Source organism: Octodon degus, unplaced genomic scaffold (assembly GCF_000260255.1).
Source record: "Octodon degus isolate 3935 unplaced genomic scaffold, OctDeg1.0 scaffold00090, whole genome shotgun sequence".
Taxonomy (NCBI): Eukaryota; Metazoa; Chordata; class Mammalia; order Rodentia; family Octodontidae; genus Octodon; species Octodon degus.
In genome coordinates this window covers 8385423-8400962 of record NW_004524666.1, presented here as the reverse complement: position 1 = coordinate 8400962, position 15540 = coordinate 8385423, and the positions used below count along the sequence as shown (strand labels likewise).

At 34.0% G+C, this 15540-nt stretch overlaps 2 protein-coding genes across 8 annotated transcripts in view; both read right to left on the bottom strand.

The window, feature by feature from the left end:
* The window catches only part of Ccdc162p, a 252570-nt gene extending 251778 nt beyond the window's left edge, over window positions 1–792 (bottom strand). The window contains exons 1-2 of the mRNA XM_023722322.1: window positions 673–792; window positions 23–39 (exon numbers count right to left, since the gene is read on the bottom strand). The gene's annotated coding sequence lies outside the window, so the exon portion shown is untranslated. The remainder of the gene's footprint in view (window positions 1–22; window positions 40–672) is intronic.
* A 2160-nt stretch (window positions 793–2952) lies between these two features.
* Cep57l1 (centrosomal protein 57 like 1) overlaps window positions 2953–15540 on the bottom strand; it is a 70434-nt gene continuing 57846 nt past the window's right edge. For 3 of the 7 annotated variants that reach the window (XM_023722293.1, XM_023722294.1, XM_023722295.1), the window contains 7 exons: window positions 11693–11809; window positions 9124–9201; window positions 8305–8391; window positions 7526–7603; window positions 7170–7417; window positions 6106–6250; window positions 4017–4232 (listed from right to left, as the gene is read on the bottom strand). In XM_023722293.1, coding sequence (XP_023578061.1) covers window positions 4017–4232; window positions 6106–6250; window positions 7170–7417; window positions 7526–7603; window positions 8305–8391; window positions 9124–9201; window positions 11693–11809 — 969 coding nt within the window. Of the gene's footprint in view, window positions 4233–4837; window positions 4948–6105; window positions 6251–7169; window positions 7418–7525; window positions 7604–8304; window positions 8392–9123; window positions 9202–11692; window positions 11810–15540 lie in introns of all 7 variants that reach the window. The other 4 variants (XM_023722298.1, XM_023722292.1, XM_023722296.1 and 1 more) reach the window with 4 other exon arrangements.

The window sequence follows — 15540 nt, the reverse complement described above, 5'->3', positions numbered from 1 at the left end:
GCTCAGTAGGATAAGTGCTCACCTGGCAAGTGCAAGAGCCTGAGTTCAATCCCCGGTTCCACAAAAAAAAAAAAAAAGAATACTTTATAGTTAAAATACTTAGAATTTTTAAAAGTGTGTAATCAGCACACATTTTTAAAATTAAAACTACAATTTAGAACTGCTAAGCAGTTCAAAGTGAATTTATATTTGCATTATTGAGAAATATGAAAACTGGCAACTGACTCTATTCTAATTTACAAAACCATTTTAAAGAATCTAAGTGGAATATTTGCTTAAATAGAAATAGTAAACAGAATGGACAACTACATACCAAGAACGTAGAGAGTTCTATAGAACATGGAAGTTAGAACTAGCATGGGAGAATTAATAAATCTTTTTTATTTCTAGAATCCTACATTTCTACAGTTCTCCCAGCAGTAAAATTATGCTTTTAAAGAAAGCTACAAAATCTAAAAAATTAATTTTTCAAGTATATTACCCCAGTCAGTGTACTACACATATCAAGTATCTCCCATTTTGATCTTCCTTATGAAAAACTGAACATGTCCCTCCAGCACACCTTGTCTTTAAGCTACAACACAATAAAAATTGCTGGGTTGCTGATGAACCATCCAATAAGCTGATTCAAGATTCCAACTCTCATTTCTAGTATTAAAATAGTCACAGTACCTGCTGCTTCAAACACTAGAACTGTCTGATTTTAGTTTCATCAAAGTTGAGACTTGCTTTGGTAGAAAGTTCCAGTTCCACTTTAAAAGTTTCTTTAAACAAAACCCAAGTAACTCTGCTTTTCTCTTAAGTGAACAAAGTCAAGGAAATCATACCACACTTCTGTTAGGTAGAGCACAGCAGCGGAGTTGCCACGGCAGCTGTTGTACACTGATCACAGAACGCCCATCCAGGAAAGAGCTTTTGCTCCACCCACCAGCGAGCCAGTGGTCCTGCCAAGTAGGCTGTGTTTTCGGCCGAGCAGTGATGGAGAACTGCTCTTTACTGTCTCCTAGGAGTGTTACCTCAACAACCCAAACAAACTCCAAACCAAGCTGCTGTGTGTGATTATGTTTCTGCACCATGCTAGGTCTGTATTCTTCACTCCAGCCCTGTAGGAACCTGGGATAGGAAAGGAGTCAAACTAATTTTCCTTTAAGCACAGAGAAAAAAAAAAAAAAAATACAACATTTCCACTTTTATTAGGAATATATTTAAGTTTTTGCCTTCAGACTTTAACACATATAAACTTACATGCTATAATCATTATTATTATTCTGGCCACTCGTATTCAAAAACACATTTACTGAGTCTTAAACATCAAGCTTTCTGTTGCGATTCTTTCACATTATTTCATCTAGGATTAGTATAATCCCTGTGAATAGGATTAGTATAACTCCTACTTTACAGATGAGAAACTAAAGCTCTAAAGTTATTTGATTATGTAAGATAATAAAAAATGAAGTCAGAATTTGAATCCAAGTCTCTTCAACTTGAAAATCTGTGTTCTTTTCTACTATTCTACTTTCATGAGAAAATACTTAATTCTTGATTGAAATATTCATTTATAAAATGATTTTTACATTTTGTTTGTTTTAGCAATACATTTCCATAAGTAATAACTTTTCTGATAAAAATATATTTGCTGAGCACGTTGGCACACACTTGGCAGGCAGAGGCAGGAGGATGATCATAAATTTGAGGCTAGCTTGAGCTATACCACAAAAGACCTTGTCTCAAAACAACCCAAATCCCGCCCCCCACACCCACCCACCCACACAATCTCCACCTACCTAAATGCATAGAAAACAAAGAAATACAAGTAAAAGTCTACATGGCTACATTATGGTCATGGTGAGTGTAGTATTTGTAGTTTTTTTTTTTTCTTTGTTGTTTTTTGGCCATTTACTTATTCATTTTATTTTTATTGTCTTTTTTTTGAGACAGGGTCTCATTATGCAGTTCAAGCTGGCCTTGAGCTCATTTTGTAGCCCAGGCGAGTCTTGAACTTGCAAGGATCCTCCTGCCTCAGCCACCTGAGTGCTAGGATTACAGGCATGTACCACCAAGCCTGGCTTTTTTTGTTTTGGTACCAGGAATTGAACGCATGACCTTACACTTGCCAGGCAGGCGCTGTAGCACTGAGCTATATCTCTTGCAGGGTTTTTGTTAAGTTTACAGAACTTGTATCTTTGAGGATAGGAAAGGTAAAGCAGAAAAAAGAAAAATTAATGTGGTGTGAACACTGAGTTTAATGGAACATCCTGGGGAACACCTCCCAGGCCAAGGAGCTGATAGGGAAGGCAAAAAGCAAATAAAGGACACATATCACACATCTTATTCAAACTAGAAGAGACTGTGATCTGTGCTGTTGATTACTTTAAAGTTCCATTCCAAGTGTTGGTCTACCAGTGTTCAGGCAGCTCAGGTATGGAAACACCTCTCCCACGGCGTTTCTTCTCACCATTAGCATGAAATCACAGTCCTCCTCCTCTTCCTTAGAAGGTTCAGAATTACCCACATTCCTATAAATACCTTTTGGAAATTTTCTAGGAAAACAGAAACAATTTTTCTTAGCTCCTCAGGTCCCTGAACTATTTTTTTTTTCTCTTTTTGAGACAGAATTTCACTATGTGGTTCAGGCTGTCAAACTCACTTTGTAGTCCAGGCTAGCCTCAAACTCACAGCAACCCTTCTGCCTCAGCTACCTGAGTGTTAAGATTATAGGCACGCACCATCATGCCTGTCTAAAAATGTTTTCATACCCAAAGACTGAACACTCCTCCTGGTAAGAATTCAGAGAATTTGGTAAATATATATTTCCAACTCTGTCCTTTTGGAATCATCATTTTTTAAACTGCTACTATATATTTTAAGCTTTTCTTATAGCTTTTTTTAAAAAAATTTTATTTATTTTTTTTTTTTTTTTGGAGAACCAGGGATTGAACTCAGGCCCTTGCACTTGCCAGGGAAGTGCTTATTCTTCTGAGCTATCTTCCCGGCCCCTTCTTACAGCTTTTCTGTCTGTCCTCTGTTACTAGTTTATTTGATGACTCAAATCGTCTAGTTGCATTGGAGGATTTGAGTAGAAATCCAAGAGTTCAAAAGAGTTGTAGATTTCATAGGTATCTAAAAAGCCAAGTGCCAATTTATTATAAAACATGCTTAAAGAATGTGATTATATCACTAATTTTAAAATATAAAAAGATATGCCACATCCCTGTGTCTTTTTTTTTTTTTTTTTCTGAATAAGGTTATTAAATCCCTAACTCTCTTTCTATATTGTCTTATAAAAATATACCACTTTTTTGGGTGGTAGAAAGTCACAGTACCAATTTATATCAATGGACATTATATATAAAGCAAAGAATAAAAGCAAAGTTATAAAGAAGGTAAAACAATTCACTGGTATTTAGAAACTAGATTTGTAAAAGAGAATAGGAATATTATTCTGTCAGTGGTTTACTGTCTTGTATATATTAGGCAACTATGAATTCCCATTTGTAATTGTTACATAAAACCAATGTTAAAGATATTTTCACATAATTGCAGAACTATTAAGCTTTTACCTTTCTCAAAAAAAAAATATTTCAAAGCTTTAAAACAAGACAGGGAGGCAGCACTAGGAAAATTAAAGATCTGTTTGTACTCTGTTCATTTAATGTTGGTTCTTTACAAGTCTACTAAATGAAAAAGTGGAATAGTACTGATAGCTCATATTTAACTCAATTTTGAATACTGAGTAATTTAGTCTAATTTCCTAGATTTAGCTTAAGATATTTACAGAGTGAATAATGTTTCTAAATCATGAGTTTAGGGACTTCGGAGAGTAAGGAAAAAAGTACCACACTATTTGGAATTCTTAATTGGTCATCAGCATTAATTTAAAAACTTGCAACTTCATGTTTTATAGAGGCCAGAAACATAATTTGAAATTTGACAAATATATATTAGATTGAAACAATTTTAACAATTCAAGTTCTTGCTGAGAGAGTTCATTTACGCTGACAAGCTTTGGTACTGCATTACTGTTCCCACATGATATCATCTCTTCTCAATTTCATCTGAATATTATGAACTTGTATTGGATGAAAGTTGTTGCTTTTCTGAGAAGAGTTAGCTTCATGCAAACATTTCCTGGGGCTATTTTTCATGTTTTTCAATTCTTGGTTACCATCTTGCTGAATACCCGAAGCTTTACTTGCCTTTGAGTTGTGAACTTTTTGCTGTAGCTTATAGACCTGAGAAAGAGAGAAAAAAATCTAACATTTTAGTCAAAAAGATACTAGGAATATATATGAATTGAATGGATGGCCTAAAAATCACATTAAACTACAAAGTTCAGCTCAGTAATTTTTTAGTTATACAACACTTATTATAAGCCAAGCACTGTGCTAGTCACGTAGGGATGTAATCAATAACATAGTTCTTGCCTTCTAGAGACTTATTGCTCTGATTTGTGAAAAAAGAGCATATAGGTAATAACTCAAGAATATTTCAAGCAGAGGTAACTCTTAGGAAAAACGTGTGTATTTGAGAAGGCTAACGTAGAACCAGATCATTTCAGCCTGGAAAAGTAGAAGGAAAGACAGTAGGAAGATACAAAATTGACAAAAAGCAGAGAACAATGAAAAAAGAACTTTTCAGGTGCTATTAACAGCAAAACAAAGGAGTGGTACTAGGAATGAGCACTTTATAAAATACGTATATAATCTTAGAAGTATCTTGAATTTAAAGTCCTAATCAATGTCAGAAAAAAATTTGAAAGAATTAATTTTACTTTCTTGAGGAAAGCCTGCTAATAACAGAGTAGACAGAATCAAATAAAGCAACCTAAGCAACAAACCTGAACAGATTTCTTCAAAATCTGACCCATAATTTATTATTTCACTCCTGCAAAGGTCTAACTTGTAGAGCTGATGTGGACATTGGGTGAGATTCTGGTTGCCTATTTGCCTAGGAGGCAATTGTTATTATAGGTTAAATTTACCATGATAAAATGCTTAAAATTTTATACTGTTATACCCATTATGGAATATAAATAATTTTCAAATTATAAAATCTACAGGCTGCCTAAATTTTACAAACATGGTTATTCTTTTTTTTTTTTTCTTTTTTTGCGGAACCAGGGATTGAATTTAGGCCCTTGTGCTTGCCAGGCAAGCACTTATTCTACTGAGTCATCTCCTCAGCCCCAAACATGATTATTCTTCTATTCAAGTTTCTCCTATTCAATTCTAAGAAAGTATACAAATTGTATTAAGTTTTATAATCTTCACTCCAAACAAGCATATGAAACTCTTTACTTACTATAGCCTACAAAGCCAACAGATTGAAAATATTTGTGTCAAAAGTTACATTTTTTTCTTTCTTGATCATAAACAGAATAAAGGTAATAATATTTTGCATTTTTATTACTTTCCTATAAAAGTGGGGGGAGTTATTTATAAGATTAATATATTACCAACTTACACTGATGATTATTTGATGTTTAAGGAAAATTTCCCTCTGCCTTCTGCCCTAGCAGCGTAATATTGCTGAAAGGTAAACTATATAGTCACTTTGTTGAAAAATAATATATTTGTAATTCTTTAAAGTGTTAAAAGTTATGCCATTTTTAGTTATTAAGACTTTACATATATGTATACAGTCCTTAAGACCTATGTCCTAAGTATAACTACAGTAGCTGAGCATAGGACCCCAGTAAATGGAATATGGCCCAGACTTTTGGGAAAGAGGAAACAGTGGTTTTAGAATTGGGGTACGACTTAAATAGCCAGGTTTATGTATGGTACCTTAGAGACTTGGGATCAGAGAGGTATCATTAAGACATTAGAGGAGAGATGACAAGGAAAAAGAATGGCTCAAAGGATAACTGGAAGGCTACTGAAGCTTTTTTTTTTTTTTTTTTTTTAACAATTTGTCTAAAGCCTAAATATCGTTTTTCTTTATAGTATCTTGTTGAGTTAGCTAGGAGGCCCAGGTCATCTGAATGGGGCAGATGGCTCTATATAAGAGGGGCTGAATGACTCCTATCTTTTCATCACCCCCACAGAGATGTAACACTGAATCCAGATAAATTATCTGTTTATTAAAACACTAAAACCTTCTTACACTGTCCTGATGCTTCTTCAGTCTGGAAATTTGCTTTCCTTTAATTTCCATTTTCTTGACTAAACGCTCTAGTTCATATTCTATATCATCACATACGGAATGGGTTTCAGTTTCCTTCATTTGTTTCAGTAGTTCTTCATGCTCCCTAGCAAAGAAAAAACAAATACCAAGGACTATTATAGTTCATAAAATCTGAGATTAGATACATTTAGAAATATCCTACGCTGTTAAACATCCTTAAAAAATTTGAATTCCAGATGTTCACAGCTAAATGTTTTAAAATTTTCTGATGCCTTATGGTTAGAGAAATTTGAAGGTTCTCTTCACTTCAAACTCTAGAATTTGAAATACTGTAAATAAAACTAGTTTATATATTTTATAGAGGTCTCACTTCAAGCAACTGGCGAGCCAAATTACATAATCCTGGAATTGCTGTTGACTATATATCTAAACAGGGGAATACTATAAAATGTCTCATACAGAATCTTCCATAGATGGTTGAAAATTTATAAGGCAGAACAGCTACAGTCTAATAGAAGGAATTATATGCCTACTTATCCAATGATGTCATTCATTTAACTAAAAGACTAAGAAATTAAAGAATCTTCCTTACAAAATCTTCTGGAAATTATAATCTAAGGTTAGTAGACTTTATATACTAGCTCTATGGTAACATGTCAATCAGTCCAGATTTAGGAACTACAGAAACTCCTTAAATTGGAGAAGTAGTAATTATACAGTTAAACATATAAGAATACAATGAAAAAAAGTGACAATAAATCTGCAGATTAAAATAATGTAACTCCTGCTAGGCATGGTGACACATGACTAAAGTCCTAGCTACTTTAGAGGCTGAGGTACATGGATCAAGACTGAGGCTAGCCTGGGCAATTTAGTTAGACCCTGTCTCAAGATAAAAAGAAATGAGGATGTAGTTCAATGGTTGAGAATTCAAATAGCTAAATAAATCTTTTCAGGATTTATAGTAGCATTTTTCTGGGGGAATGAAAAGAAAATATCTATAAATTTTGTTACTTCTATTAATACACAATAAAAATACTTACATGCTCATTTGGTCTAGCTCTTCCTGCATTGCCATCAAAAGTTCAGACAAACTGTCACAAATGGAAATAGACTTTTCTGATCCACGAGGTACAGCTTTACAGTACTGGGAAACGGCTCTAGGAGGCTTACAGAGACATCTAGGCTCAACCACTTGGGCGCATTTTGGGAGGTTACGTGGGCCACAGCGAGGCATCTTCTGCTGAAGGTCTTGCCAACTTGCATTCACCGAACAGCCTGCACTGGCAGACTTAAGGGAGGAAAAAATAGCTGAGGACAATTGAAATGATGGTATTTAAGCAGCACTTACAAATACAGAAGAAGGCTTTCTGAACTATCTTCATTTTTTTCCTCTCACCTTTTTAGCCTCAATAAGTGGTGCTCTAAGCTCTGAATAAATTTGTAGAGGTGGTCCTCTTTTCAAACATTTAGTTTTCTAAATATTGACAAGAAGAAAAGTAAACATTTTAAAATATATTTACATTATTAATTAACTCTCAAAACTGAACAGTAAGCAAAAATACAATTTGAAAAATCGGAACATTAAGAGTATATTTTTTCTTACCATTATAACTATAATACAATTATCTAAAATGTTAATTCATGTAAACAAGATACTGATCAATCCATAAAGTACTAACTCTATTAGGAAAATTCAAAGGATATGAACATAAAATAAATAATAAATTCCCTATATAAATGATTTTATACATCTATAAATGAAGTTTATATAGATCATTTTTATTGCACACATATATGAAATTTTATTTAAGATTTATTGTTTTGTTAGCATCTTTTGTGTTTAATGTCTGTTCAAAAGAAAAAAGGATCACAAAATAGAGTTCAAGACTAGAAAAACCGAAATGGTTCCTATTATTTCACAAAGACAGCCAAAGCTCTTTTTGCTCTGGTTATCAAGTAAACTAATCTTACTTTCTTTAACCTAGCCTTTATGCAACTTTGTTCCTTTACCTAAAACCATCATCATTTGATTAACTTCATGGCATTATTGCATATCTTTTATTATAAATTCATGAAATACTTTCTGGAAAGAGGTAGATACAAAGATTTAAAGGTTGAAAAATGACTATTAGAAAATAACAAAGTTGTTTGGGACAAAGTTTCATATATATGTACCTTTGAAGATTTTTTCTTTTCCTTGTAGTGTTTTGAATTTGACACTGAAGACATTAAAATTTTACTGATTTCAAGTCCAGTCTGAAGCTATAATATCAAAGAAACAATTCATAAAATTGATTTGCATTAAGCTTCTTCAAATATAATGAAAACCAGTTTCAGTTCATAAGCGTGAAAGTTCCTTTATGAGAGATGAGTACTACGGCACAGGCCTGTGGCTACTCAGGAACTGAGGCAAGAGGACCATCTGTGGCCCGTTCAAGGCCAAAGTGGGCAACACGGTGAGAGACCTCATCATCTCAAAAACAAAATGAAACAAAAATCTTTTGAGGAATTAAAAACCCCCCAAAATATCATTTTCTATGTGTATCAAAGTTAGCAAGTCTGTTGGTAACTATAATTATGCTTTGTTTATGAGAATAAATTATTTATACACATAGTATATACACACATATAGCAAACTGAAAATAGTCTATTGTAGGAATTATTCAAACTGAAAATACATGCATCTGCTAGAACGGGGACCTCTGGCAATGCATCCAAGTATATGAATATACTGGCTGAAAATTTCATTATTACACCAAAAAGAGACAAATTAACAATCTAAGGAGAAATTAAGAGTCTAAGATATAGAGTTCCACTAATAAAAACAGAGAATTGGGTCAAGAATATAGATCAGTGGTACAGCGCCTGTCTAGCAAGTATGAGGTTGTGAGTTCGATTTCTGGTACCAAAAAAACCAAAAAAACAAAAAACTGACCAGAAAACAATATATAAAATATATACATTTATAATATGTAATAGATTAATATTATTTACTTCAGCAGCTTTGTCTTGAAATAGCTTACGCTGATGTTCTTCTTCCTTAAGTTTTTCTTCTAGATGTTTAATCTTGTCCTGCAACAATATAAAACACTAGGATTGTTAATAGAAAAACAAGAGACAAATATCCTGTGTTTACTTTTCTAAACAGAGTTCTAAGGGTCTTGATTTTTTTAGTTCAGGCTCGCCTTGAATTCACTTTGTAGCCCAACATGGCCTCAAACTTGCAGCAAACCTCCTGCCTCAGCTTTCTGAGTGCTGGGATTACAGGTACATACCTCTATGCCTGACAAGTGTCTTGAGTTTTAACAGTTAGAAAATTAAAATAGAAAGTAAGTAAAAGAAATGGGAAAAAATGTTAAGGTTTTTCTTGGCTTTCTCCTATGCTTCCTTACCTGATATTATGCATTAGGAGAACAGAAGAAAAGCAAAGAATGTACACACATATTGACTTTATTATCTCTTATCAACAAAACCATAATGATAACATTGTTGAGAGTATAAAAGGCCTAGAAGATAAAATAGTTATAGTCTTGGGTCTCAATGTTCCAGAAACAGAAAAGTAACAATAAATGTCTTCCATGTGCTTATAATAAGAGCTCAGTTGTTAGGGAAAGGAAGACACAGGGGCCTTCTCACTTGAGAGCTTATACAGTATTGTACTTACAGAAATGAGTCAAATACATAAAACAAACCAATGACTATGACTTAACATGGACCATTTATACACTATATACCCTCATACACATAAATAGTACATCTTATACCTGTGAGAATAGGATAGTAACATTTTAAAGGAAAAAGTTTCATAACTGAAGGAATGCTTCAAAGAGAGAAAATCCTATGGAATGGAAAAGATTTGGAGGGAAGATAGTGGAGAGGAGGGGACCTAGGATAGGCTTAACTTCACCACAGGTAGTAAAAAACAGTCTTTTCAATATCCTTTAGGTATATTATCTGCGAAGTTAAAATACCTTGCTGGCAATGATCCTGAGAATATTCAGAAGATTCTTTAATCTAGCAGTTAATTGGAAAGATTCTCACCCTGACTAACTATATATACTGATACCTGTGAACTAAGCTACTGCACTGCAGATGGTAATTTGTAATAGTGGTTCCATGTTGGGAGTGCCTGTCATTGTGGTCTTCTGAATATGGGCGGCTTGTCATGACATGCCAGTTACTGCTAAGATGTCTCTTGGGTAGGTGTATGTTCAAGAAGAAGGGGGTGGTGAATGAAAGCAAGAGACAGGAAAAGGAATATTGTGGGACTGTCCTCCTTCAAGGTTGTATATGGTGAGATTTTTGGACTTATGTGCAAACATGAGAAGTATAGAATTCTTTATCCTATTTTTAAAATATAATCTAATTTTTAAATGTTTTTTTATCATATTATGTAGGGACTTAAAGTTCAACATATCAATACTTGATGAAAAATACCTGTTCCTTATTATGCCTAAGATGTTTGAAATGCAGTGAGATAGTGAGGTTAAGCTTGATAGCCTAAATCGTTTGATAATAACAATAAGCTTGTCTTCTGGATGGTTAACAACCTAAGTTTGCAGACCAAAATTAGAGAAAAAGGAGGGCTACAAGGAAAGCCAACATTTTGGCCCTAGCCTTCTAAGGTCTATTAAGACTCAGGACATATGAGAACCTGTACTGTAACGTCATGTACCTCGGTAGTGTCCCAAATTTTCTGATCAAGGAGATTATGGGGCCAAAGAGGAAAGTGATCGATGACGTAAAGTGTGCCTAAGGAGAGTCACATGGGGAGAAGACACTCTCTCAGGCTTTCACAGAGAGCACATTGGCCAAGCAATGGCCATGACTCATCCACATGGCTGCACTGACAAAGGTTCTACAATCTGAGGTACAGGACCTCAGGATAAATCCTGAGGGGATTTCACTGACCTTCTCAGACCAAAAAGCTACAACACTTGTTGCACAGGTCCTGCTTTACCTTGGTCTTAACCATCCAGTAGAAAAGTATGAAGACAAAATATAGGAAGTAAAGCCATGTTGTTATGTTGAGCTGTGGGGGACTCAGGTCAATAATTTCTGACATTGCCAGTTAAACAGAAGACCCAATGCTATTATGGGCTACTGGACTCTTTTAGAATATTTTGCTGAGTTTACACACCTATAATATTCAATAACAGAACTTAGAACAAATGGGGTATATTGATGAATGTCCATTTTGTATCTGTGTATTCAAAGTGGTTAGGATAGATATATAGTTGCATTCTCTTAATGAATAGAATGATTTGTTCTAATGGTGTTTGTAAATAGGATCTCAAGTCTGCATCTTGTACAGCAATTAACCACTAAGAAGAATATATGCAGTGTATTATTTGTTGAAACTGTACTTCCGATTTGATTTGAAACTGTCTCATTGCTATCTGTTTATCAATAAAATTTTGAAAAAAAATACCTTGCTGTTAGAAGAAGCCAAAATTATAATTTTACATCAAAAGCTACTGCATACTCACATACAAAGCCAATTTTGCTTACCACTAAAGATCTATTCCTGATCATCACTTCAAAGAAATAAGTAGAAGCTTACCTCAGCAGTCTTCTGAGTGGTTGTCAATCTAAAACATTCTTTTTCTAAGACATCAAGCTTTTCAAGTTTTGCATGCAACTTCATCTGATCTTGTTCTTTTTCCCTTTGAAGCTGGGCCTAGAAAAGAAAACAAAACCTGAATTTGGTAAATGATGCCAATGTATCAGGAATAATGCAATTTCTGTGAATGAAAAACTCAATATAAATGTTCTATAAGAATGTACATATGAGGTGTGACTGAGAAAGATGAGAAATGTTTACATTTGAAAAATTATTACAGTGAAAACACACTGCCATTAAGTTCCCTCCAAATGCCATTCCTTGCACCAAACACACATCCTGTTATTCTTGTCTAATTTCCAAATCCCTCTTTCATGTCTTAGTTTTGCTGCATGGCTCCTTCATTGTCACTAACTGATTCAAAATGTTTACCTTTCATGGCCATTTTGTTTGGGAAAGAGCTGTTGCATGGTGCCAGATCTAGTGAATATGGTCAATGAGAACAGACTGTATTTGCTTTTTTTTTTTTTTTCAGGACTATTGTCTTTCCATTGGATGGCACTCAGCAGCATTCACTGTTCTGGAAAAAATTCTTATCTCGTAAAGATACTCATGAGTGATGACTTCCACACTGTATCAGAAATGGCCAAAAATTAGGATAAGTATGTTCAAATTGACTGTGCGGGGGAATATTTTGACAGAATTGAATGGAAATGTGTCTTTTATGTAATAATATTTCAGTATCACAGTAATAATAAAATTAATATTACTAATAATAATTAGTAATAAGTTATTATTAATAATTGGTAGATGTTTTAGATTTTTAAGGTAGACATTCACTATATATATTTCAATTAAACTTCCTAACTTTAGGTGCTTACAATTTTTTAATTCTTGAGAATTAAAACATATAATCTGGGGTCTGAGGAGACAGCTTAGCAGCATAAGTACCTGCCTGGCAAATGCAAGTTCCTGAGTTTAATCTTCAGTACAAAATGTACACATTCTGTTACAAGAAACATACTTTAGGTGCTTACAAGCAAAAAACAACCATGACATTTTTAAGGAACAAATAAAATGTGCTATATTACAATCAATGGAATAAACTCCATTTTCATTCTTATATAATGTTTCTACTAAGGGACACATTAGAAACATCTATTGTAAATAAAGGGCTATTTACAAGGTAAATAAACCTACCTATTGACTTCTTTCTAACTCTAACATAGCAAAACAGCTATCATGTGAAAAAGTATGCAGACTATATGGGAAAAAGGAAATTCATACACATATATATGCCTTTCTATACATTTTTTTTGGGGGGGGGCAGAACCGGGGATTGAACTCAGACCCTTGCACTTGCCAGGGAAACACTTATTCCACTGAGCCATCTCCCCGGCCCAATATACATTGTTTTTAAGTACTATTTATTGCCACACTAATGAAATATACTAATGATATGGGTGACTGATGGTACTATCTGATCAATTTCCTAAACACTTAGAATGGCTCTAAAAGATAAAATCTAACTAATCACAATAAGTCTTGGTGATGAGTGACCTAATATTTAATTGGTGTCTCAGAAGGAGAGGAGAGAAAGGTAAGACAAAAAAATCATTGAAGAGTAACAGCTAAAAATGTTCTACATTTTAATGAAAAACACCAACAGTCTTGACAAATCTCAAGAAGTTCCAAGCAGAATAAATATAAGAAAATTACACATAGACACATTATTATCAAATTCTCAAAGCTGGATATAGTGACACAAGTCTGTAATTCTGGTACTCAGAAGACTAAAGCACGCAGATCTCAAGTTCAAAGCCAGCCTGGGCCACATAAGGATACCTTATGTCAAAAGTGGGGGAGGGCTGAAAATCATTACGAAGGGAAAAAATCTTAAAAATAATCTGAAAGATGATATAATATGCATGAGGGGGACCAAAATTCTTACCAGGAATCCCAGCTACTTGGGAGGCTAAAGTATGACAACCTGGGAAATTTAAGCAAGGGTCTCATCAAGAAATATTTTAAAATAAAATCAAAATTAAAATTAAATTTTTTATTGGTGTGGGTTTACAATATACAATAATTAGTATACATGTGTGCTTAGTGTATATATGTAGTGTGTACACAAATATATGTAGTATATTAATCATTTCCCATCCTCTTCCTTCTTCCCTACCCTACCCTTTCCTTTCCCCTGGTCCTCTTCTCCATCTCCAAAAAAAATCTGCTTCTCTGTTTCTACTATTTTGCCTTTATTTATATTTTGGGTTTCTCATATAAGAGAATTTCTGTGATTTCTAACCTTGTATGTTTGACTTATTTCACTTATCATTATGGTCTGAAGATCCATCTATTTTCCTACAAATAACTTGAATTCATCCTTCTTTATGGCTGAATAATACTCCATTATATATAGACACCACATTTTCTTTATCTATTTGTCTGCTGATAGGCACCCAGGCTGTTTCCACAGTTTATTACTGTGAATTGTGCTGATATATATCACTATAGTATAAAGATAGCACAAAGGCCATAAAAAAAACACATTTATAGAAGTAATCACAGAGTTTTCCAACTGTGCAAAAAGAGTAAGATATATAAACAAGTGAGACATATAGAACTCCAAATATAGCCATGATAAGGGAAAAATAACTATACTGAGGGATGCAATAGTCAAGAATCCAGAAGTTCAACATAAGAATAAAATCTTAAAAGCTGTTGGAGAAAATAGCTACAGTGAATCTTAGTTTATAACCTTGATTCTTTCCATTATTCTGGTCCTGAACCAAAAGTTGGATGAGAACTCAATCAGATCAAATGGTTTGGTTACGTGTGGTGGTGCATGCCTATAATCACAGCACTAAGGAGCTGAGGCTGAAGGATTGCTGGCAGTTCAAAGCCAGCCTGGGCTACATAGAGAGTTCAAGGGCAGCCTAAACTATAATATGAGGTCCTGTCTCAATAAAACCAACCCACCACCCCACCAACCCACCAACCAACCAAAAAACCAAATTCAATGGTGAGGATCAACGTTGTTAACCTTATGGGAAATTTGATTTGCTTCTCAGCCAACTTACTCTTTGATCAGAATCATGGACAGAACTGAGTTTGTGAATCAAGGTACTACTGTAAATTATTTATAAAGGAAAATCCATCAGAATTACAGCAGACTTCTCAACACAAATCCTAATGTCAAAAGACCTTGGAAAGAAGTATTTCAAACCCTAAAAGAAAACAACTTCCAAATCACATTGATGTACCCTGTAAAATAATTTTTTAAAATTAATGGAGAAATAAGATACTTCCATCATAAAGAGCATCTTAGATTCATGACCATCATATTAGCACTCCAAAAACTTCTCAAGGATATCCTAGAAAAAGACAATGAAGATAACAATTCCAAAAGTCCCATTAGAATGAATCTACCAGGCAAGGACAGCAATTAAATAGAAGGAAAAGAAAGGGAACCAACAATAAGGAAATAATATGACAAGGATGAGTTGGTATCAGTTATAATCATCAAGTAAATAGTTTCAATTCACCAATCAAAAGAAACAGATTGGTGCAATGTGTTCAGAAACAAGGTCCAATGATATACTGCATACAAGAAACACATTTAACTCAGAAATTCATAGACTGAAAGTCAACTGATAGAAAACAATACCCCATGTAATAGGAACCTGGAAAAAAGCATAAGTAGCTATTCTAATTGCAGAAAATTAAATCTCAACCAAGATGGATTAATCCAAGAATAAGAGATGGAAATCATAAATATATATGCACCAAATAATAGCACACCTAACTGTAGGGAGCTGTGTGTAGCCGCGCCCTAGGATGGCGCC